Genomic DNA, 24,075 nt, shown 5'->3' with positions numbered 1-24,075 from the left:
GAGGAGGGGGCCGCTCTGGGCCACGTCTGGCTTCAGGGCTTTTTTGGTCCCTGTTCCAATCTTCCCCCCAGAAAACTGGGGTCTGGGCTATCTGACCTGACAGGCTGTGAGTGCATGCACACATGTGTGTATGTGTGTCGGGGCATGTGCTCAGCCTGTGGCCCTGATAACGGTGGCAAAGGTCAGGGTCATGGTGAGACACCTTTTGGGCCCAGACTCTGGGCTCAGTAAATCCTAATCTCAGCCCTGGAAGATCGGAGGGTCCCAAAGACCCTCTTCTCCTGGAGCCAGGGTCCCAGTTCCACCTTTGGCACCCCAGTCCCTTTCTGCTCAGCTCCTTCAGCTCTGTCTCCCTCCGCAGACCTCCATGTCAGTCTCCCCACAGGGAGGGAGCCACGGGGAACAGATCAAATTGCCGCCTCATTGTGGGCTCATGGTGGGCACCATACCTCTGGGAATGGGGCCCCCAGGAGGTCAGTGCTCTCCTGGGGGCCACATATCCTAGATCAGGATCCTTCTTGCGAGGTTATCAGTGATCCCTTCATCCTCGCTCTCAAGAGAAAGGCTTCTCAACTGACAGGAACTCCCTAGTCACTGACATTGGCCTCCCCTGGGAGTCCTCCATGGTCTGCTGGAGCAGATGCCCGACACGCCTTCCAGGCCTCTCTGTCCACTTAGGGCCAGGGCAGGAGCTGCAGGGAACCCATGCTGGGTCCCTGTACTTGCCTCTCTCTTGTTCATGCTGAGACAGCCCCTGTCCAGGGCCCATTCTTTTGCAATTCCTGGTCTGGATTTTCCTCCTGAAAATCCAGGTGATGTTTTTCTCTGTTCTGCCCTTCTCGCCCCTCCCAGTCATACACCTGCCTCTCCCCAAGGTCAAGGATTGGGGAGAATAGACTCTGTTCAGAGCAAAACTTCAGATGAAAAGAACCATAAATCTAACCAGCCCCAGTGCCAGTGAGACACGGAATGGGGCTAGGATGAGCTATAGGCCACACGTGTTCTCGCCACGAAGCCTGCACACTTTGCTCTTCCCACCTCAGTGTGGGGGTCAGTTTTGCGCATGGTCTTGGCATGTTAGTTGCATACACGTATGGCGTATGATTCCTGCTGGGAGCCGCGCGTGTGTGCATGTTCCCGTGTGTGTGGTGGGCAGTGTGCCAGGTCCACTGCAAGGCGTGTGCGCCGCGACGTGCGGGGCTGCTGCCTGTAGCTCGTTAGCGGGGGAGGGGGGGCTTGTGAAACTAGACCCTGGTTATTAGCAATGCATTAGGCGCGGGCAGCTGGCCAGGCGGGAGGGACTCCGGACTCTGTCAGGGAACATGTGAGTGCATGAGTAGGCTTTGTGGGGGACAGGCACCCAGGAATCGAATTACATGCTTTAAAGGCCAGACGGGATAGGGGCACGAGGAGCCGGAGTTGGAGCCTGGTAGATGAGGTAGGGGTACAAGTTGACCTCCAGGAACCAGCCTGGGTTGTCCCATGGAGCACCCTCCCAACCCCAGTCCTAGCCTACAGGCCTCATGGGCCACACAGAGTGCCCAAAACCCTATGGGCCCAGGGTGCTTAAAGCAAGAGAACTCCAAGTCTGCCCCAAACCTCTGGCTGTTCCCCAGAGCTCTCTATTATAGCTTGATCCAGACCATAGTCCGACCCCATACTGATTCTTGTCCACTGCTTGGTTCCCAGCCAGGCTACCTTCCAACTCATAGCCTCAAGCTGACCCCTAAGCTGGGTCTGACTTTGGAGTCCTGATGCCAGTCAGGGCTTAAACTCACCCTGGGCCAGGCTTGACCCCACTGCCTGATCCTGACCCCTTGGGGCCAGCACAGGCCCAGAGCCTGGGCCAGAGTGTAAAGAGGGAGATGTCTTTCAGGGCTGAAAGAGGGAGATGTCTGGTCAGGCTGAGGTAAGGAAAGGGAGCCTTGCCTGTCCTGCCCACCATCTCCCTTCCTGCATTTCTCTCCACTATCCTGGGGAGCCACAAAAGACATATGTGTTCCCACTGCACTAACAGGGGTCACTGGGAAGCCCTAAGGACACCTGCCGCAGCTCCATCCATTCTCCCAGGCCCACCTGATCCCTTTTCCCCACAGACAGCCTGACTCATCAGGTCTCACACTGGAGCTGCTGCCACATGGGATATGGGTGCCACTCACTCCACATGATTCTAACTCAGGCACCCAGGATCTTGACAGGGCAGGGCACTCACATGCTGCCACTGGTCCAGGATGAGGGGTCGGTAGCGCAGAAAGAACTTGAGAGGAAAAGACTCAGGGTCAGGCCAGGTCGAGGGGGTCTGCCACGTCACCTCCAGCCGGCGAGGGTTGCTGGGCACTGGCCGAGCTACCACATTTTCTGGAGGATCAGGCTTCACTGTTTAGGAGACATAGCTTCATTACTACACTCATCTCTGGCAACAACCCACTTTGTCAACTCCAGCCACCATGTTGACCCTCTCATATTGCCAACCATTGTCATCAATATCATAGTCACCATGCCTCTTCTCTATTGTCAATTCTGGTAGCTACCGTAGAAAACTATCTCATTACTTCCAAGTCTGACATCCCCATCATCACCAACGGTTGTCACTACAGTCACTGTCACCAACTCTTCGTATCAACATCCCAAATTTCATCTCATCATCCCATCATCCCAACCCTATCCTCATACTGACCTGCATCCCAGTAACTAAGCCAATATGATGCCTCCATAGTTACCACTGTCACCCCCACTGTCATCTGGATTACCCCCTCCTATCCCAGCATCACACACTCCCCCAAGCCTGGTTTTTCACTTCATCTTTTCCAGTTCCAAACTAAGACCTGGGTCAAGAGTAAAAGAGTCCACAGGTGTTGCAGATCTGGAGGTAGGCTGGGGATCTGATGGGAGTGCCTAAGGGCCCAGCTTATGTAGAAATACTCTGGCTAGGGATCCAGTCATGGGGTCTGGGGAGAAGACAGGGGCAGGCAGAAGATCTGGCTGGGGTGGAGGAATAGCAGGCAGAAAGTCTGCCTGGAATAGGGCAGGGGCAGGTAGAAGGTCTGGCTGGGATGGGGGCGTCAGGGGGAGGACGGTATCTGTCCCAGTCCTGTCTCCTGTTCTGACACCTCATTCATCACAGGCCGTAAGGAAGCCATTAGAGTTGGGGAAGTGGTGGTGGAGGCTGCAGCTGCACAAGGGTCTGGCCCAGCCTGCCCCCACTTCCCCCTGCTGCATGTTCTGGGAGCCAGAAAAATGATCGGAAGAGCTGCTGTACAGGTCTCTCAGCCCTTCAGGTAAAGGACATTCACTTACACGTTCACAGGTATATATGTCATGCAATATGTGCACATATATGTGCACTGTACATACCTGTGCAAAGGCGTGCACATGCCATGTATACATGTGCATGCATGTGGACATCCCCACCAATGTTCATGTGCCTCTGGCACACATCCACTTACATTCCCACTGGAGTAGGCAGCAGGTTCCCCCAACCACCACACTTACCAATGGTGAACTCATCAAAGGTGATAGCTGTGGCATTGTGGCCCAGGGCATTGCTGACACTTATAGAGACCTTGTACTTGATGGTGGAGAACAGGTGCATGTAGCGAATGTGGCAGCGGTTCTTGAGGGCTGGGTCCTTCTCACAGACCATAATTTTGGAGCCATGCCTGGGGAGAGGTGAGGCCCAGGTACTGTTACCATCATCAAGGGTCAGATGGGGTAGAGGTTGAGGGAAGGTCAAGCCCAAGGCAGGGCTGGGATATGGACGGAGGGCATGGCGGTGGGAAGGGGGTAGAGGTCAGAGGTCAGGGCTGGACCCGGGTCACAGGCACAGCTACTCACAGCACAGTCACATTGAAGATGTTGGGAATGTAGGTGGGGGTGGGCAGATGCCAGCTGCAGTAGAAGCCCTTGGGGTACGTGTTGGAGCGGCAGCTGAGCACAGGCTCCCGCGGCGGCACTGGGGGTGAGGACAGTATGGTTAGGGCATTCTTGGAGCTCCCAGTCCCCTGCACTGTATGGGGACAGGTGGGCCCCAGAGCCCCAGCTCTCCCCCCTCAACCCATCATCGATGCCAAAGTTGTGGGGGGGAGGCTGTCAGCGAGGGTCTGAGGCTTCCCAGGCCACAGAGAGCCAGATGTTTAATTAAAGAAAAACAAGGGCTGTGCGGACAGGGAACCACCCCCTCCACCTGCTCAATGGAGGCAGGAACCGTGGGGAGCAGGGGGCTGCGGGCCTCAACTCATCAATCACAGGATGGAGGTGATGTCTGGGGGAATCGGCCCCAGCCCCACATCTCCTGCCACTTTGTGTCCACTCCCAGAGGAAGACTGTGCTGCGGAGACGAGGGGAGTCTTGAATGGGTCCTCCGACTGCTGGAGTATCGGGTGCACTTCCTGGAGAAGAGACACCCCAGACTTCCCTCAGTAGAGATGGAGACACAAGGACAGGCCTGGTGGCTACACAGGAACGGCACTGGGCAGCTGTTTGTATGCATATCTGTGTTTGTAGATGTCTGCATGCAGGGGTATACATGCTACATACATGTCTCTATGTGACATGAATGAGTGACCAGGGATCCATAGGAGCAGCTATGTGGATGTGTGTGAATCTGCGTGTCTGTGTGATTGTGTGTGTGTACAAGTGCCTGTTGAAAGGAAGCTGCTGTTCCCTTTGTGTGTACCTCATCCCAGTGCCAGCCCCCAGCATCTTCATCGCAGACCCTTTAAGAAGCCCTTTTCGGGCTGGGCGCGGTGGCTCAAGCCTGTAATCCCAGCACTTTGGGAGGCCGAGATGGGCGGATCACAAGGTCAGGAGATCGAGACCATCCTGGCTAACCCGGTGAAACCCCGTCTCTACTAAAAAATACAAAAAACTAGCCGGGCGAGGTGGCGGGCGCCTGTGGTCCCAGCTACTTGGGAGGCTGAGGCAGGAGAATGGCGTAAACCTGGGAGGCGGAGCTTGCAGTGAGCTGAGATCCGGCCACTGCACTCCAGCCCGGGCGACAGAGCGAGACTCCGTCTCAAAAAAAAAAAAGCCCTTTTCATGGTAAGCAGCTGCCCTCGACACTGAAATAGGAAGGCCCAGAGAGGGATAGGGACCTCTCAAGGTCAGACAGTAAGCCAGAGCTGGGACTAAACCCCAGGACAGGGGTAACCCTATATACACACACTTGGGAAGTCCTTTCTGCAGTCTAGCCCACACTCTTTTTTGCTGCTGTGAGCACTTAGCCCAGCTGTCCCACCCTCAGGCATTGGGTAAGGCGTGAGGACAGGCGGCTCAGGTTCCTGGAAGGAGGCAGCTTATGTGATCTGACCCAAGCAAGGAATGTCCGTCTGTGGCTCCAGGGACACTGACACCTCCCTCCTGTGCCTCCCCCCTCCTCCGCCCCCGGCCTGACAGGTGGACAGGAAATGGGAGGGGGGCAGCTCAATAAGCCAGGGACAGTGAAGGGGAGTGCATGTCTATGCTTGTAGAGTGGCCATGGTGACACAGGGGAACAGTGGGCTTCCATCCACAGTGTGCACGTGACTGCGAGTGACTCTGTGTGATTGCGTGTGCGTGTCCAGTATGTGTGATGCTGGGAGGGGCCTGGGGCAGAACCCCCAGGATCCAGATCTGGCTTTGCAGCAGAAGAGATGAGGGGACAGAGAGGCATCAGGAGAACTCCAGGTGGAGGGGGCAATGCTGTGGGCGGAGGCAGCTCCATTCCCCAGGCCTGTCGGGGAAAGCAGGGCCCAGTTGAGACCCCACAGGGCCAACCTGCGTTCTGCCCTCCACTGTCCGCCTCCCTTGGGAAGCCTTCCGGGCCCTGTGTCCGTCTCGTGTCGTTCCATGTTCATCCTGTGTGCCTTTAGTGTCTCTTCCTTGTCTGCCCACGGGTGCAGAACTCTGCCTGGGGGTGGGGTGGGGGGCGGCCAAGGACACAGGAAGTGCCTTCTGGGGGCCTGTTGGCCAGGCCAGAGTTGGCAGCCACCCCAGGAGGAAAGGACATTCCGAGGTCGGCCGAGAAGCCTCCACTCCCAGCTCCTGCCACCGCCCCCCTTACCCCCAGGAAGGGGAAGGGCGCTGGGGGTGGGGTGGGGATCGGAGCCTGCAGAGTCAGCTCCCTGCTGCCCAGAACTCCTCGGAGGGCAGAGCAGGCCACAGCACTGGACTCACAGGCCCCCACCCCCGACCAGCCTCCCCACTGACCAGGCTCCTCCACTCCCCAACTGTCCTCCCCCCTCAGACCAGCCTCCCCTTCCAACCTCCCCCTCACGCCAGTTCCTCTCCCTGACTGGGGAGGTCACGGTGGGGTGGGGGTTGGGGGGCCGACTGGGGGCTTTGTCTGTCATCTGGCTACTCCTGCCTGGCCCTGGGCCCTGAGCAGGGAAGGGCTTGGGTTTCCTGACAGGGACCAGGTTTCTCAGAGGGAAAAGGAGGAAAGAAAAACAAAAGGAAGAAAAGGAGTGACTTGCTGCAGCTGGAGCCCAGCTGAGGGGCCGGGTGGGTGGAGGTGGGGGTGCTGTGAGATTGTAGGACAGTGTGGGATCAGGATGCCTGTTGTGAGTGTGTTGTGAGTTGGAGAAAAAGCTGTTTTTAAGAAGCTGTGATTGCAAGGCCGTGTGTAACTGTGAGAGGCTCCGTGTGTGTGACTGTGAGACTCTGGGCAGTTGTGTAACTGTATGATGGGAGGCTGTGTGGGACTGGATGACCGTGTTTGCACATGACTCAGGGTGAGGCTGTTCAATTTTGAGACCGTCCCTATGTGCGAGGCTGTGTGGCCAAGGTACTCTGTAAGAGTGCCTGCAAATGTGCCATTGTGTCTGAACACAGAGACAGCTAGAGCTCATACATGAGGCAGTGCGTATGTGATGGAGCAAAGTGAGGCTGAATGTATTTTGCAAACTGTGCGTGTGGAAGGTGCCCGGAATTCCCAGCATGTTCACACGTATGAACTGAACACCGTGTGAATGCATGTTAGAGTGTGTGAGCAAACGCTCCTATGCACACAGGTCACAGTATCAGGCTCTGGGCATACAGGGCATCTGGGTTGCCCCTTGGGGGTCTCTTGAGACACCCAAGTGACTGTGTCAGCCTGTGGCAGGGTGTTCCTAGGTCCCATGTGGGGCCGTGTGCGCGTGTGCATGCGTGCGTGTGCCCCCGCTGGCCCAGGGTTTGTTTGTTTTCCTCCTAATTGACTTGTTTTTCCATGTCCAGCCCACCAAACCGCATATTTTTCCTCTCATCTTGCCAACCCGCCTGGGCTGGAGCCCCCGGCACGCATGAGGCCTGCCCGCAGGCCCAGAGAGGAGGAGGGGCAAGCTGCCTACACCCTAGGCCAGGCCCGATCAGGCAGGGTGGGGCAGGGTGACCCTTCCACTCCAGCCCTACCCACGCCCCACCCGCATGCCGCCTCCTGCCTGGCATTCGAAGCTCAGGCCTGGTTCAACCTTATCTCGTGGCATCCCTTGACGCATTCCAACTTCTGGACTCCCAAATGCCCCACCGACCTCCCACTTGTGATTTCTCCCCAGACATTTTCTTTGACCATAGCCTTCTCCCCACTCTTTCCTTTCCAGCCAAACAGGGCTACGGGGAAAGGAGTGCTGAACCAGGGGATCCAGAGCTTCCATGCTAACCAATCAAATAAAAGTTTTAAAAAACTGGACAAGGAACTGTCCATTTAAAATTCATTTTAATCTCTGGTTTGTTTTAGTTTAAGATCAGAATGATACAGAATCAGCAGTGTCTTGTAAATAAAAAGATGCTACTAAAAGGAACACTGTGATTCTGCTTCCTAATGTGGGGGGTCGTTCCGTCATCCTAGGAAGGAGAGGAGTCCTTAGGGCTCTGCTCGTGAGGATCCACTTGAGAGCAAGAAGGCGGATCAGGAGAAAGCAGTTCAGGGATTAGCCTGGTTAAGGAGACTTCCAACAGAATACTGTTAAGACCAAGTTCCTTTGTAAATAGAGACATAAAAATTGCACGTTTAGGATAAATATTAAATAATTTTTGGTTTGAATGACCCATAAATCAGGGGTCACTCTGTCCTGTTCTCTGATAGCTGGCAGGAAGGATAATTTGATATTGAGTGTTGCCAAAGCCAGTCTCTTGTTACTAATATGAAGTGACTGAGACGATAATGATTAATATCCCCTGTTCCACTGACCAGGTCTTTAGAAGGAAATAATGCAATGAGAGATAAGTACCTGAAACTAATGCTACAGCCAACTCATGGCCAGCCTTCCTCTGGCAGCAGGGCCTGGAGGGCAGCGAGCACTCTATATAAAAGGTCTGGGCCCTGGTTACAACAGGGCAGCTGTGGGCATGTCCTGTGGGTATAGACTATGGACATTACTTCAAGACCCAATTCCCCTCCAACGACCTCTCAAAAAGATCACATCATCAGCAACAGGGGTCCAGGGCCACCAAGGCCCAGCCATCACAGCCAGCCTTGTCCATCCTGAGGACTTCTGGGACCCAAACTGAGAAGACAGGGATGTGGGTGACCAGTGCCAAGCTGGGTTCATCCTTTTTCCATAGCACCCAGTAAATGGCCCTTTTCCCTCTGTAAGGGCCTAGGGCTAGACCGAGTGCTCCACTTCTGATGGACCCCATAGTGGGCCAAGGAGAATTATTAGGCTGGTCCTGCATTTCTCAAGCTGGCCAACAGGGGTCACTCCACCCGTGGCTTGCAACTAAAATGTTGGGTTTTGACTGCCATCTCTTCAGTTTAGACACATTAAAGAATAACCAAAAAAAAGGCCTTCCCATGGGGAAAGGTATATTCCCACCAAAATACATTTTCACACCTCTTTAAGCCCCACAGGTGGGTCAGTGTTTTTGTGGAAGACCCTGAACAACCCTTCAGCCTAACATTTTGCATGATGGTCTATGCTAGTCTTCTGACAACGAGGCAAGTGTCTGCTCCCAGATCCCTTAAACATCTCTTAGGTAGCTTCTAGGGAATTAGGAGATGATTTTTGGGCAGTGGGGTGAACCATACCCAAATAAAATGAGGCCAGAGGAGCTTGATTCATTGGCTCAGGAGAAAAGAAATGAAGAAATGGAACTATGTTCAGAGTATTCACTCTGTTGGTGGGTACCTGCAGCTGGGATCTGGATGCCTGCCCACCTCACCTTCAGCAGTGGTGATGGCCTTGTCATTCTGACTTCTCCAGATCCCTCTTCCAAATCACACTCACCTGGTCTTCCCTCTACCTTCTTGCTGGCTCCTTCTTATTTCTTTCTGTGGCTCATTTCCCTCCATCGACCTCTTTACATGCTGATGGTCTTTAGGGCTCAGTTCTGGGTCCTCTTCTCTCTTCACTCCACGATCTCTCCCTTGGCCATCTCACCCCCTCCCATGGCCTTAATGCTGACAACCCCCCATAAATATCCATCTCCAGCAGAGGCCTCTCCCCAAATCCCAGATGCTCAGACCCACTGGTTACCAGCCATCTCAACTCCCGGTTGTCCTCCAAGGATCCCACCGAACAGGTCTGCAGCAGATGTCTAGGGAGCCGCAGATCCCTTGCCCATACTATTAATACTTCTCACTCCTAAATTCTGCAGTTATTCGCCCAAGAGCCTTTTTTTGCTTTGCCTGCTGGGACATCAGGTCAAAAGTGCTGGGGAATCAAAGCGCCTCCCTCCCATCCCAGGTGAATCTCTCAACCACTGATGGGCAGGAGCTAGTATATACACATCCCAGCTCCCTTACCCTCAAGCAGGGCAACTCAGGTGCATGTTCTGCATCTGCACCTTCAGTGGTTAACGTCAGTCGCCAAGAGGCAATGTCTGGATAACTCACTCTTTATTGACTAACTTAACTTCCTTTTTATGTGGCACTTTCCCATTCCTTTATGGTATTTCCCTCACCTGCCAAATAAACTACTTGCATAAGAATTCTCATCTTGGGATCTGATTCTAGGGAAACCCAAACTAAGACACTGTTCAAATAGCACACATTATCTTTTCCTTCTGTTTTCTTCCTGTTGGCAGTCATGAATCCCTCCAGCTGTCTTGACTCCTCCCACCCTCTACTCTCCTGTCCTTCCCACCACCAATCCATCACCAATTCCTGGAGGTCCAACTGCCCCTTCTCAGCTTCCCCAGCTCCATGCCCTGGTTCCAGGTCCTCATCCTCTCTCCTGCATCCAGTAACAGCCTCCCTCCACTCAGAGTGATCTTTTAGGAACATGACCCAGAAATTGTCACTGCCCAGCTTCCAGGATCATGATCTGCCCCCTTGTCCCTTCCTTCAGCTCTCTCTTCACATAGACACCAGCCCAAGTGGCCTTTATGTGCCCTCCCAGCTGCTGAGGCCTACAGTCACACCGAGCTCTCTGCCAGAAATGATGTTTCAATGTGTCTTCTAAATCACCATTCGCTTCCCAAGTCTCCATTCGCTTCCCACTCCAGGATGCCTTCCTCCTTCCCTGGGGCCTCCTGAAGCACCTTGCCTATACCTGTATAACTACATATCCCAATTCCCTCCCTGAGGCCCTCTGACCAGCCCTTGTGGGAGCAGACACAGTGAGGCTCCTCCAGCTCAGATCCATGACCTGAGGGTCTCTCCCCACTCATGTCCCAGGTAAGCCATGCCTTACCAGCTCTCTGCCCACGCTGTCAGAGGGAATAGGGTTTTAGGATACCTAAGACCTCCACGGGGGTGGGATCATGGGCAAAATGTCTAGGGGTCTGGACTCAGTGGGCAAGACTGGGCTAAGAGGCCAGAAGAGTGGGCCAGGACAGAATCAGAGGGCAAGGGTCAGGCTGCAGCTCTCCCCTCTCCGTGTCCCCCTAACAGGAAGGGGACTTGATCTGGGCTAGGAGTCTGGGTCTCAAGGAAGGAGGGAGGCTGGATGAGGGGTGGGGGCAACACTTACAGCCCACATGCAGCAAGACTTGGTGGCGCAGGTGCCAGGAGTCACGGTGGAAGCAGGCGTACAGGCCACTGTGGCCCAGTTCCAGCCCACGGAGCACCAGCTGAGAGCCATTGAGCAGGTCAGGGGCCAGGTCTGTCCCATTTACCCGCCACGTCACTGCTGCATCCCAGTTTGCTGTCCCACATGGCAGTGTCACGTCGGAGCCCAGGCGCTCGTACTGCACATGGGGTGCCTCTGTGGGGGGCAAGGGCAGAGGGCAAAAGTCACAGGTCACAGCCCTGCCCAGCACTCCCAGGTGAATGTGCTCAGACAAGAGCCTGTGAGGATGCATGAGTGACGATGAGAGGCTTGGTGTCTGACTGTGTGAGTGTCTTGGGGAGATGAAGAGTGTTCAAGTGTGCAAGTGTGTGGGTATATGAGTGTCTCCAAATGTATGCGTGTGCATGTACAGGGGCTAGGTGTGTGACTGGGCAATCTTCTGTGTGTGTGTGTTTGCATGTGACAGAGAGTTTGCATAATGCTGAGAGGGGTCAGTTCTCACAGAAAACCCAGTTCCTCTCCAGTCCCTGGGCTTTTTAAAGTTTCCTGACCCCCATGACCCTGGTCTCTTGCCACCCACAGGCTCAGCCCAGTCACTGACGTCCATTACCCAGGCAAGCTGGCACTGAGAGGCCCACTCCTGGACTCCTTTTTCTGTCTCCCTATCTATTTCTCTTCCCCACCCCATCCTTTTCTCTTTCTGTCCTGTCTCTATCCCCACCTCCCCCATCTCTCTTCCTGTCTCACTCCTTTTCCTCCATCTGCCCAGCCTGCCATCCCACAACAACCTGCCTCTCAGCCATCCAGGGCTCAGGTGGCAGCAGGAGAAGGGAGAATGGGCAGCAGGGAACCCTAGGGAACTCCTAGCAGATGTCAGGTTCACAAGGCAGGAACTACTTAGGGCAGGTTGGGGTCTTGGGGGGTGCAGTGCTGCTGGGATGAAGCGAGCACTCTGACCATTCATCCCCTGCCCCCAGGAGCAGCCTGTCAGAGCCAAAATCAAACCCCAGCCCTGGCTTCAGCAACCCAGGCGTGATGGACAGAGCCCAGGAGACTGGAAATGGAAGGGTGGAGGCGAGCACCTGTCGACAGGCAGCGCGAAGTGAGGGAAGCGAGCAGGGCAGAGAGGCAGATTTAAGACGCAGGCACACAGAGACAGGGAGATGGGAATCTCAAGACACCCTCTTCTCATTCTACCCGCTGAGCCTGAGGGACAGACACTTCCCAGGTCTTGGCCAGATCTGTGGAGTGAAGGTGGGAGAGGAGAAGGGAAGGGGGAGGGGGCAGCAGTTTGGTGGGGGCTGCAGGATCCCTTGTTAACACTCGCTTACATCTCCCCTCCAGAGAGTCACCCTGCTGAGCTGGGGAATTTTCAGAGGCAATTCCTGTTAATGAGCCAATTAAGTTGGGCCAGTGGCCTCTTAATTAGACTTGTTAACACCACCAAGACTGCAGGGGTGTAGGGATCCCCCTTGGACCCACTGGCCACTCCCTCCCCCCATTGCAGCCCCCTCCTCAGCACTGCTTTTCTCTGCGCTGGAATGTCTGTCCTGGTTTGCTGCCTCTGTTGTCTTCGCTGTGCCAGGGTCTCTCTGTGACTCCGGGTCTCTCTCCCTCACTGCCTGTCTCTATCCTGCCCCTCTCTGAGCCTCTCTGTCCCTGTCAGAGGAGAAGGAAGCAGAAAACCCAGCCAGCCCTGACCACTTGTCTGTGGAGCCTGGGACCAGCCGAACAGAGGATGAACAGGCGGAAGGGCGGTGGCTAGGGGCCTTGGAGGCCACAGCTGTGAGGCTGGACCAGACACTAAACAGGGGCCTCCCCCTGACCAGAGGCCCAGTGTCCAAGACTCCGGCCACCGAGCCCCCCCAACAGTCCACCAGCTCCAGTCACTGAGCCCCCCTCCAGCCTCCCTTCCAAAAACCTGGAGCTTCCAGGAGACATGCCAAGCCCCTCTCTCTGCACCCCCTAGCAGAGACTTTGCATCCAGCTGCCTGAGGAGGAGGCTGAAAACTGACCTTTGGGGAGGGGATGTGGCCATCATGGTCCCAGCAGCAACACATCAACACTGACCAGGCAGTTCAATGCTAACATGGACCCAGTGTGGCCCTTAATCCTGGGGAACAGGTACAGTCACCACACAAGGACACAGAGACCCAACATCACATTATACAATGGTTATGGGATAACACCTCCCCACCACACCTCGTCTGCTCCATAAAAAAAGTAGAAACACAACCTGACAGTAATGACAAACTGATGATGTAAGGGCAGGGCAGGATGAAAAAATGACAACACAATGGCAGAAGACAACGATAGGCCACAATGGAGAGGTGGAGGGGCAACAGGACATAACAAGCACACAGTGTCACAACTGCTACAATAACACAACAATGGCAATACACACAGCCATGCAACTGCTCCAAAGATGGCAGTGATTTAATCTTTTGTCTCTGGACAGCTCTGCTCCCGCCCCATGGGTGCCCCTACTGATGTGCTGTCCATTTCAGAAATTAAATCAAGCAGCAGGGGGAGGATGGGGTTCTTGGCCCTGACGCGGTGACAAATGCTCCAAAGGAATCAGCTGTGAAAAGGTTGTTAGAAGCCAGGATGAGAGACAGAGACAGGATGAGGTCATGGACATGGAGAACACAGAGGGACAGAGCTGACGGCTCCCTCACACCTGCACACACAGGCTCACAGGGGGACCACATGCCAGAAACAGTCCCCCTAGGCATCCTAAAGCAACTTCACTTTGCCACATACACAGGAACAAGGGCAGTCACCCCTAAAGAAGAAGGACATGCAGGACAGTCATCCACAAGGCCACAGTCACAAGTTCACAGTCACACAGGGACACTGTCTCACTTCAGGGATGGTGACACCTGATACGAGATCACACGTACACATACAAGAAGGGCACCATCACCTGGAGGCACAGTAGTTCCCCCCGGGGACACAGGGAGACAGTTTAATACAAACACACGAAGAGAAATAGAGAGATACAATTACATGTGGAGTACAGTCTCAAACGCAAGGATACAGCCCACAAAGGGCATGCAGACAGGCAATGTGACACAGAGAGACAGTGTAATACAAACACACGAAGAGAAATAGAGAGATACAATTACATGTGGAGTACAGTCTCAAACGCAAGGATACAGCCCACAAAGGGCATGCAGACAGGCAATGTGACACAGACAGACAGTGTCACATGTGAGGAACAGCCCACAAGAATACAGCCACACAGAAATGCACTCAAACAAGGACACGCTCTCACCCTCACAAGAACACAATCTCACACTCTCAGACAGGTGGCCTTATGTCCAGGACCATGGGGGTACAAGGTAGAGACCGCTGGCAGGCCCTAGGGACGCCCAGTCAATGCCCCTGGGGGTGGCCAGGATCTCTCTGGGTCTCACTGTTGATCTCCTAAAGAAGAGGCCATAGAAGCCTCGACTCACTACTCACAGCCTTGAGGGTGGCAGAGCCCAGCCACCAGGGTCTGCTCCATGCCTGGTTCCTGGAGAGGCCTTCACCCTCTCTGCTTTCACCCAACCCGACTGACACAGAGTATGAGGTGGGAATCATGCAGGCAGGGAGCTTAGGGAGCCTCGTTCGAGGTGAGTTTTGAGTTCAGACCCTCAGCTGATGTTGCTGTTTGAGGTGCTGCCTCAAGTGCAGTAGAGGGGCAGGAGGTCAAGTTAAGAGGGCCCCTGTTTCTCCCTGCAGGGACACGGTTCCTTGTCCTGTGGGCTGTGGGCAGGACTTGCCCCTCACTGGAGAAATAGGTAGAGGGAGGGCAGGGAGGCTGCCAATGGCTGAGCCCTGAGCTCTCCCCCGTGTGGCCATCCCAGCTGACTAACCTGTCCCTTCCTTAGTGCACTAGCTCTCTCCTGCATGTTACCCTGTCCCCTCATCTTGTTCTCAATCAGTCCACCTTCTCTGTCTCTATCCTCCCTCTGGGATGAAGCTGAGGGTAGAAGGTGACCTGCAGTCTTGCCCACTGTCTCCAATCAGTGCCTCCAACTGCATCCCCACAAATCTCCGAGAGATCCCCTTTCACCCAGATACAATACACAGGTCCTGCCCCAGCCTCCCCCACCAACTCCCATCCCACCTGCCTGTACCCTATGCCACCGTAGTAAGAAGACAGATCACCTCAAGCCAGAGACACTGTCAGCATTCGACCACCCAGGTGTGACTGTGGAGGACTGTGCATTTCAGTGTCACATGACTCCACGTCCCTCTGGGTGGTCATGTGTGACAATGCCAGTGTGAGACTCTTGGGTGGTGTCAGAATGCAGCTATGCCAGTGAGGGTTCATGTCCAGCTCTGAGACGGGGGTCAGCAGGCGGCTCCCGTGAGCACTCACCCTGTGGACTGTGTCTCTGGGTGTAGACAACTGCAGTGGCAGCAGCAAGCACAGCGCAGCAGGCCCACGGAACAGGAGCAGCCATCTGTTGGGAGAAACCAGGGTAGGGGAGGGGACAGCATCAGCCCAGGCAGGACTGTCCTGAGGAGCCCCTCCTGTTCTTAGGCAAGACTGGGAAATACCAGCCCTAGGGCCAGGGCATCTTGACCCCAAAATGCCCTTCTTAATGGGGCTCAAGATCTTCTTTCAGGCAATAGAAAGCAACATTATTGGCATCTGTAGGCAAAGGTTTGCTAAGATGGTAGAAGGCAACCTATGGTGGTTTGCTGTTCGATAAGACTGCTGGCTACACAACGTTGTCAACCACAAATGAGTTATAGAATATTGGTAATGCCAGGGCCATTTTTCTAAAAAAAAAATAATAATAATAACTTTACTGGTGAGGTTAGCTAATTAGCTATAAACATCGTAAACTGAAAGGGTAATGTTTTAATTTAATTGGAGGTCTGTACTTCTCCAGATTGCTTTGAATGGAAGCCCCCTGTTGTGCTCCTGGGGAGACAGCCTGAAACCTGGATGCTCCGGAGCCGCTCAGATCCGTCATCTGTCCCCAACACCCCTGCGGCGAGCCTTGCCGCTGGGCCCTGGGAAGCTCAGAGCAGTCGAGTCAGGGTAGTCGGACATGACCCAGGTCAGATGTGACTTTTCCGTAATTGTACATCAATGCTCAAGAGAAAATGAAGGATTTTAATATGTAAGTCCTTGTCAGGGACCCTGGCCCACCCTTGACCCCAGACTTGTGCCCCTAGGAGCCTGGGAACCCCAGCCCAGTAGGTGTGCATCAGTGTCCACATGCACCCATGCAAGTACACAGGATGCACTCAGGACATGGCCCCAGAAGCCAGATGGATCTAGTGCCCCCCAACCTGATGTCCTACTTCCTGAGATGAGTCCAACTATTCTCTTCCCCTCCCCCAGCACACATCTACACTTGATGGCAGGGAAATAATTATTTCCTGCAGAAATAGGCTGCAAATGTAACAACCCCCCCGACCTTCAGTCTGAGGAGAGAGAACTATCAACCACACAGAAGCAAAGATCCAGAGAAACACTGAGGGATGCTACCAGACACTCAACCAGGGCCACCCTCTGATTCCAGCCAGCCACACAGCAAAGATGCTGGCCAGGGACACTGCCCCAAACCACCAGACAGGACCCCAGAGAAACAGCTCCACACATAGTGGAAGATACACCAGAGACTGTTAGAAGGACCATCAGACAAAGCCAAAGAGACAGGTAGATGAAACCGGATAACCAGCCAAAGAGGTGGTCAGAGAACAACGACCCAATCAAAGGGCCCGCCAGAAACACTGGAAAGGACTCAGCTAGACCCAGGCAAACACAGTGCCGAAGGACGGGCAAGGAGCACAGGCAGCGAAGCTGTCGGCGACAAAGCCAGAGAGCTAAGACACTGTCAGAAACAGTGCCAGAGAAACCGTCTGACACACAAGCAGAGAAATACCAGAGAAACTGATAGACACAAACAGGCATACACCCAGAAAAACAGCTCAAGAAAAGAGCCAGAGCCACAGCCAGATGCTCAGTCAGGAAGTATCCACACCACTCCAAACACTGCCAGAGACACTGTCAGACACACAGTCAGACACACTGCCAGAGACACCGTTAGAAAGACGGCCAGAGAAACAGCCAGACACACAGCCAGAGAAACTGACAGAGACACAGTGCCAGATACACCCCAAGAAAGTGCCAGAGACTCCGCTCCAGACGGTGCAGACATAGCATAGCAGAGACAAATGTGGGTATCAGCCTGAAGCAGCTGCGGAGAGGTTGGAGAGCAACGGACTTCCTGGGGCTTCCTGTGGGAGAGGGCTCCTGCCTGCCTTTTGCTACCCTTGACCTTCTCCAGGAAAGTCCCCTCCTCTGAGCCTGCTTTTCCTTTCCTCCCTGTCACAGCCACAGGTGCCCTGACTGACCCTCCCTGGTACAGCAAATCTTTCTGTGTCCCAAGTGGCCCCAGCTATTCTTTGCACATCAGTGACTCCTGGAGCCTTAGCTACCACCTGGCCTGGCTCCTTCTGATCCTCAGCCCCTCCCCACTCTTCAGCTATTCCTCAGGCCTAGGAGGTTAAGACAATGGCCAAAGTTACAGTCAGCAAGCAGTGGAGCCAGGAAAAGAACCCAGGACTGCCTGAATTCAGAGGTGGTGTAAGAGAGAGAAAGAGAGACCAGCAGCCAGAGGCCTACCTGGTTCCCTGACCTCAGCCCTGGCCAGTCGCCCTCAGACCCTCCCCCACTGCCTCTGCCATCTGTCCATGTCTTTTTCCTCACAGCCAGGAAGATCCTCCGCCTGGGTCCCAGGCCCATTGCCCACCACGTGGGAGCAGGAACCAGGGCATGGGCAGGCAGAAAAGCAGGCGGAGCAGCTGAGGTTAGATCCAAGGATGGGAGTGTTCAGGGAGAGGAGGAACGGATGGCCTCTACTCCCAGCTCCCTCCTGGTCCACACAAGCACACACTCCCACGTGCAGCGTGCACGCGCACACACACTCACACACACACACACTCACACACACACTCAGGCCCCCGCAGGGGGAGGGGTGGCTTCTTCATCAAAGTCGCCTCCATCAGCCCAATGAGTTACTGTAAGGGCCGGGCCCTGGGCCAACAGGGCTGCAGCCATGGGAGACGGGCGCTGCTGAGAGTGAGTGCTGCAGAGTGGGGGTGGGGTGCCAAGACAGACACTGCAGAGTTGGGGGCACCCAGAAAAGGGAGAGACTCAGGAAAGGGAAACAAGAGGCAGGGAGAGAGAAGGAGCTCTGAGTGGAGACCCAGAGGGACAAGGAGAGGCTGAGATAGGAAGAAATAGAAGAGACGCAGGGGGAAAGATGGGGCACAGAGGAGATGGGCAGAGACTCAAGGGCAGAGGACAGATCCAGAGAGAAGGGAGGAGACCCCTGGCAGGGTCTCTGCCCACCCTAGAGCATCTCCGTGGCCTGCCCAGCTCCTCTAGCACAAAGGAGGATGGGATGGTGGTCAATGCTATGTGAGGCAAGAGCAGGGCTCTCCTGGAGGCTGGAAGGATTCTTGCTGGGGATCCAGGACCCCAGCCCCTAGGGGACAAGGGTGAAACCCCATCCCTGCCCCTGCCCTGCAGATCCAGAAAGCCCCAGGCCAGTGTCACTTCCCCCTTTCCTCAGACTCCCAACTGGGCCCACTGCCCAGGTCGGAGGTTGAGGCCAGAGGCATCCAGGACACACCTCCATCCTGCCTTGGCTCATTCCAGGCCACCCATCCCAGGGTAAAGAGCACCTTTCCTGGGAATTTTCCAGGTCCACACCCTATGGCTCTGGGATAGATCTGCAGGATGAATCCCATAGAGCCCCAGATAAGGGCTATGCAAACTGGCGTAGGCTTCCTATCAGCCCCTCGAAGAGGTCAGCCCCAGAATGAGGAGGGAACAGAGGGGGCACCCCATAAGCAAGAAAGGAGCCCAGCGCCCAGAAGCCCCTGAATCCCTTGTCAGCACAAGGGTCCTTGCACCTATCCCAGCACAGAACCCCAGTGTCATCATTACTCCCACACAGGTAACACATTAAGAGTCAAATTCTGGGGTCCCAACTTACTGCCATTGTCCCGCTGTGGCATAAAGACACCATTACACAATGATAACAATGCCCACTGAAAATGACACAGTTGTACCGTTGAAAATGACACACAGGGATGTTGACAGTCACCACAATGACAATAATGCAGTGAGTGACAGTCACATACATTGACACCAACAAACAGGGCAATGATACCGGTTGACAATGACACAGTCACAGTGACAGTAGCCTCAGAATCAAAGATGCAATGAGACTCCATCACATAGAGTAACACTGACAGTGACATCAACACAGTGACACAGCGATGTTGATGGACTCAGTAACAGTCTCACAGAATGATACTAGGCCACAGTAATACTGGCACCCCTGGAGTCTGACAGCCGCCATCAGTAACACTGACAGACACTATGACAGGCTCCAGGTCAGGAACCTCTATTACCCAGTTTAAGAATCTGGCTTAGGACCCCAGACCCAAGAACCGTCTTGCCAGTCCCAGCAATGTTCCAGTTGCCCTGTGCCCCTCCTCTCACCCCATGCCCAGCTGAGGGTAGAACCTGGGGAAAGGAGGTGAGTTTTGGAAAGCCTCTATTTATCCCTGCGGAATCACAGACAGCAGTTTAGATTGTAGAAGGCCAACCCTGGGGAAGTCCTGCCACCATCAGGTCAGGGTGGGGGATAATAAGCACCACTAACTGCGTTTCAGCTATAATTGTGTGTGCGTGTTGATCTGTAATAGTGTGTTGTGAACTTCAGGGTTTGGGTTGCTGTGGGCATGCTGAGGGTCAGGTAGGCTCAGTCTTGCCTTGACAATGAATGATCAGGGAGGCCTGAAAACAAGTGACCTCAAAGCAAGGTTATTGTTCCATCTCCGAGGCAGGGAACTGAAATCCAGAGAAGGTCACCAGATGGACTCCCTCCATTGCCAGGGATCAGGGTGGGTTCAGAACATCCATCTGATAAGGGCATCTGGCCCAGCACAGAGCGGAGGGGACTCCCCACAGCTTCCAGTCCCCTCTCTGACTCCCATAGCCCAGACTCCAGAATCCCACAGTGAGGGGAAAAGGCACCTTTTATCCTGGGGCCTCATCTCCTTCACCTCTCCCCACAGCAGCCTAGAGGACTCATCTCAGGAATGAGGCAAGAACACAGGACACAGCATGGACTCACTGATTCAAACGCCGGGGGACTCTAGAAGCCTCAGGCCTGCAGAGGAATTACGTTGGAGCAGAGAAAGAGATACATAGACTCGGAGATGGAGAAGGACATGAGAGACAGAGCGGGGGCAAAGACAGGGACAAGGACATGGTGGGCAGGGAGGAACAGCACTAGCTGAGGGAGAGCCTGGAAGAGACAGTAAGGGCAGGCGGGAAGCTCCAGGATGGGGAGGAGGGGCTGAGGCTGGGAGGCCCCCAGATCCCACCAGGCCTAGGCAGCCTGGACAGCGTGGGCGGTGGGGGCGGGGGCAGAGGCCTGAGCAGTCCAGAGGCTTGCGGGGTGGGGGGACCAGGCCGAGGAGGGAGGCTTGGCCCCTGGCAGCTGGCCCAGCAGGCCCCCCACCAGGGAGGGGCGATCTAGGTCAGGGGCCAGCTCGTGGGCTGGGGCTGGCTGGCCATAGGCGGGCAGGCTCCCACTCCCTACGGTGTTTCTCCCTCCTATCTCCGAATCTCTGGTCTCTAGCCCCTTCTCTTTTCCCTCCTCTCTGAATCCAGACCTGCCTCTCCTCTCAGCTCTCTCAGAGACCCCACCCCAAGTGGTATAGGGCTCCAAGCTGTGCCTGGGTTCAGGATTCAAGCTTTACCTCCTCCTGGGCTACCATGTCCCCACCCACACCAGGGGCAAGCCTCAGTCCTCAGGGGAAAGGACCCTACCCAAGCTTAGGCCCCGTCCTCCTCCTTAGAAGGGGGCAGGATAAGCCAAGCACCAGTAGGAGGGGGCCAGGAGGGAGGCAGGGGGAGCGGTCCCCCAGCTCTCAACGCTGGCTGAGGCTGTGGAAAAGGAGGCGGCCCAATTGAGTGAGTTGGGGGGGTGGGTATCCGCACCTGCTGTTGTGACCTCCACAGCCGGAGATGGAGGCCTGGGGGGGACAAGATTCCGATGGATTTTGGCAGCGGCCTGGACTCTGAGTGCTCAAAACCCCCACTCCCAGCCTTTTGCACCATGGGGACCCTGAGATCAGCATGTGCGTGCCCTGCTGCACGTGTGTGCGGGCGTGTTGTTGGGGGACCCTGGGGCCCTTCCATGATAGGCCTGGCTGGGCAGATGGGGAGGCATCCTGGGGAGATGGGAATCTGTCACCAGCCTGTGCCCACATGTGAAGGCTCACTTGGTTGTTGCCTGGTGACCTGTGCATGGGCTTGTATATGCACATACATGCAGGCCTGTGCTTAAGTAGCCCTCTAGATGCAGAAGGCCTGGGCTTTTACCCTCAGAAGTCATCTGGTCCAGTCCCCTTCCTCTTGAATGGAGAAGAGGAAGGGGCAGATAAGTTCATATCCTCCCTTTGGATACATAGGCTCTGGAGAGCTTCACAGAACCTGAGGCACTGGTGCCAAATCCCCCAGCCCCCAACCCCAGTCCAGTCTCTTCTGGATTCCACAAGAATCAGGAGGACCCCTCCACCCAAGAAAGGCATACACTCCTGTCAGGTTAAGTCTGTGGGGAGCGGAGTGCTGCTCTCGGAGGGACAGAATGCTGCAGCATGTTAGATAGCTGGAAGAACTCCATGAAAGGCAGGGGATGGGCAGAGCAATAGGGTTGACTAAGACTTCCTTTAGTAGGGGGGATGGGGTAGGGAAAGGCCCGAAGTGGATGCCAGGGACAGGAAGCAGGCTGCAAGGCAGGGCCCCCCATGGAGACAAGGATGGACAGAATGGCTTTCCAGAGTTGGAGACTGGGACAAAGACCTATTTGCCTCAGCATCTCCTACCACACCCACCCCTGGACCCATCACTGCTATGGTGCAGACACACCCTTGAATCCATACACAGAGGTCCATGCATGCAAGCTCACACACACACACACACCCACACACACACACACACCGGGGGGTGGGGGCAGCAGTGCATGTGATGCATTGGCTTGTAACAAAAAAAACCTGAAGCTGGTCGTTCTGACAGAGCCAGAGTTGGGTGGGGGGAAAAGAAGCTTCGAATGTCTTCTGTGTTCTGTTCTCTCTGCCCCCTAACGTGCACGTGCACCATGCACGCTACTTCTGAGGAGCCTTCTGGTCTGCTGGGCAAGACCAAGCCGTCCTTCCTCCCCTTTCCTCCCCTCCTCACAGTGAGGAAGCCAGAGCAATCTGTTCCTGATGGGTAAACACAGGCATGAGTACACGCACACACATGCTCACACACCAGCCACTCAGGCCACACAGCGCCCAGTGCTCACTTCATCCTAAGACAGAGCACACACTTGGGCTCTCACTATACCCGGCAGAGCTCTCAAAGCCCCTGCCTCCTCAGACACACAGGACCAGAGCTTCACGGACACACCCAGGCAGCCTTTTGCAGACACTGGCATTCAGAGCCTACCATCGTGGCCACACATCAGGGCCTCCCACATGGATACCCACTCCCACAGCCCCGTACATGCTGGTGTGCGTGCACACACACATTACAGTCACACTCACACACACAGACTCCCTCACACAGCCATGGTCTCACATATGGATATCATCACACACTCCAAACAGTCAACCTTCCACACAGACACCACTGTACACCTCCAGAAGCTCAGGGCCCCCAGTCGCCCTTGGCCCCTCACGCCCCGACACCGGCAATGGGAAACACCCACATACACACCCTGAACAGCCACACTGTGCCAGGGCCTCAGGTTGCCTAGTTGTGCCTGAGGGGAGGGACAGAAAGCCTAGGGTGGCCTAGGGCAGGAAAGAAAAGGAAAGGAAATACTTTGTTGGTCCCTAAATAGATGATTATTCCCCAGGCAGCTCCTTCTTCCCCAAACCCTGCTTTCAACAGCATTAGGGGATGAAGGGAGATCCACTCCATATAGGAGAGGTGAAGGAAGTACCTGGGGGAGACAGATGGTGGCACTGGAATTGGCAAGAGCCAGAAAGGCCCAGAAACCAGCCAACTCCCCAGGCCCTTGCTGCCTCCCCTCATCACCCTCTCTTTGCCACGATGAGGATCAGCAGCAGCTCTCAGCCTAGCTATCTGCTGTGTGATCCCAAGGCCTCTTCAAAACCTCTATATGCCCATAACTGTCTAGCGGGCACCCCGATGTCTGGCCTGGCTGCAGAAGGGGCAGGAGAGGGGAAGGAGTTGGGACCTCCACTCCAGCCCCCCAGCCCCCACCAAAGCCCTAGCATCACTGGCAGCCCGCAGAGAGGTAGAGCAGATGCCTAGCATGGCGGGGGGCGGGGGGCGCAGGCAGAGCGAGCCGGTGCTCCTCTAACTAACCACTGAGGAGGAGAGTCCTAAGGTGTCCTTGGACCCTGAGCCCCGCCCCCATCACTGGAGGAGTAGATGCGGAGTCGCTGTCCAGGCAGAATGGAATCCAGGCTGTGCTGGCCAGGCCCCAGCCCAGGAAAGATCAGCAATGCTGCGGACATCCTTGCCACTTGCCACTCCAGGTGTAGCTGGGGCCCTGATGCCTCCATCCTAAAAGGAGCCTGGCTTGACTCCATGGAAGCCAGGCAGGACCGAAAGAAACCAAGCAGGGGTAATGCCATAAAGCCAGGTGATAGGGACTTTGGGGAAGCGGGCAGCGGGGACAAATGAAACCAGGCAGTGGGGACTACAGTTAGCTAGGAGGTGTGGACAAATGAAGCCAGGCTTTGGGGATCAAATTAAACCAGGCAAGAGGCCCACAGGATGTGAGAAAAGAAAGATATCAGGAGCTCATCCCCTCTGTCTAGATGTCACCCCCACACCCTGGGCCTCTCTCTCTGTAGCCCCCCTTCCACTCAGGCGGTGGTCCCCTCCCCCAGACCGATGGACACAGCCAGAGCCCCCTCCCCTCTCAGAGGCCTGGTCCGATTGCAGCCAATGGGCCCCGGCCCCATCCCTGGGACCTCAGGAAGTCCCAGTCCCTCCCACCGGCTGCAGAGGCAGGGGGGCTGGGGGGAGAGAAAGAGAAGAGAAGAGAGACAGCTTGGCAGGGGGAGCGCGCAGAGCAGCCGCGGGGGGCGGGGGCCGAGAAAGGAGCGGGAA

The 24,075-nt window shown here is 55.3% G+C and overlaps 1 protein-coding gene and 1 long non-coding RNA gene across 3 annotated transcripts in view; one reads left to right on the top strand and one right to left on the bottom strand.

Moving 5' to 3' along the window:
* CNTFR (ciliary neurotrophic factor receptor) overlaps nt 1–24,075 on the bottom strand; it is a 38,275-nt gene that overhangs the window by 2,457 nt on the left and 11,743 nt on the right. For both annotated transcript variants that reach the window (XM_011950530.1, XM_011950531.1), the window contains 5 exons: nt 15,280–15,364; nt 10,869–11,102; nt 3,835–3,952; nt 3,493–3,659; nt 2,213–2,376 (listed from right to left, as the gene is read on the bottom strand). In XM_011950530.1, the coding sequence (XP_011805920.1) occupies nt 2,213–2,376; nt 3,493–3,659; nt 3,835–3,952; nt 10,869–11,102; nt 15,280–15,364 (768 nt within the window). The remainder of the gene's footprint in view (nt 1–2,212; nt 2,377–3,492; nt 3,660–3,834; nt 3,953–10,868; nt 11,103–15,279; nt 15,365–24,075) is intronic.
* The window catches only part of LOC105517815, a 14,866-nt gene continuing 5,175 nt past the window's right edge, over nt 14,385–24,075 (top strand). Inside the window, exons 1-3 of the long non-coding RNA XR_001002716.1 lie at nt 14,385–14,527; nt 15,800–16,033; nt 17,631–17,728. This is a non-coding gene — a long non-coding RNA (uncharacterized LOC105517815). The remainder of the gene's footprint in view (nt 14,528–15,799; nt 16,034–17,630; nt 17,729–24,075) is intronic.

This window comes from Colobus angolensis, unplaced genomic scaffold, assembly GCF_000951035.1.
Source record: "Colobus angolensis palliatus isolate OR3802 unplaced genomic scaffold, Cang.pa_1.0 Scaffold308, whole genome shotgun sequence".
NCBI classification, from domain to species: domain Eukaryota; kingdom Metazoa; phylum Chordata; class Mammalia; order Primates; family Cercopithecidae; genus Colobus; species Colobus angolensis.
The sequence above is the reverse complement of the archived record's forward strand: the minus strand, read 5'-3'. Positions and strand labels throughout refer to the sequence as shown.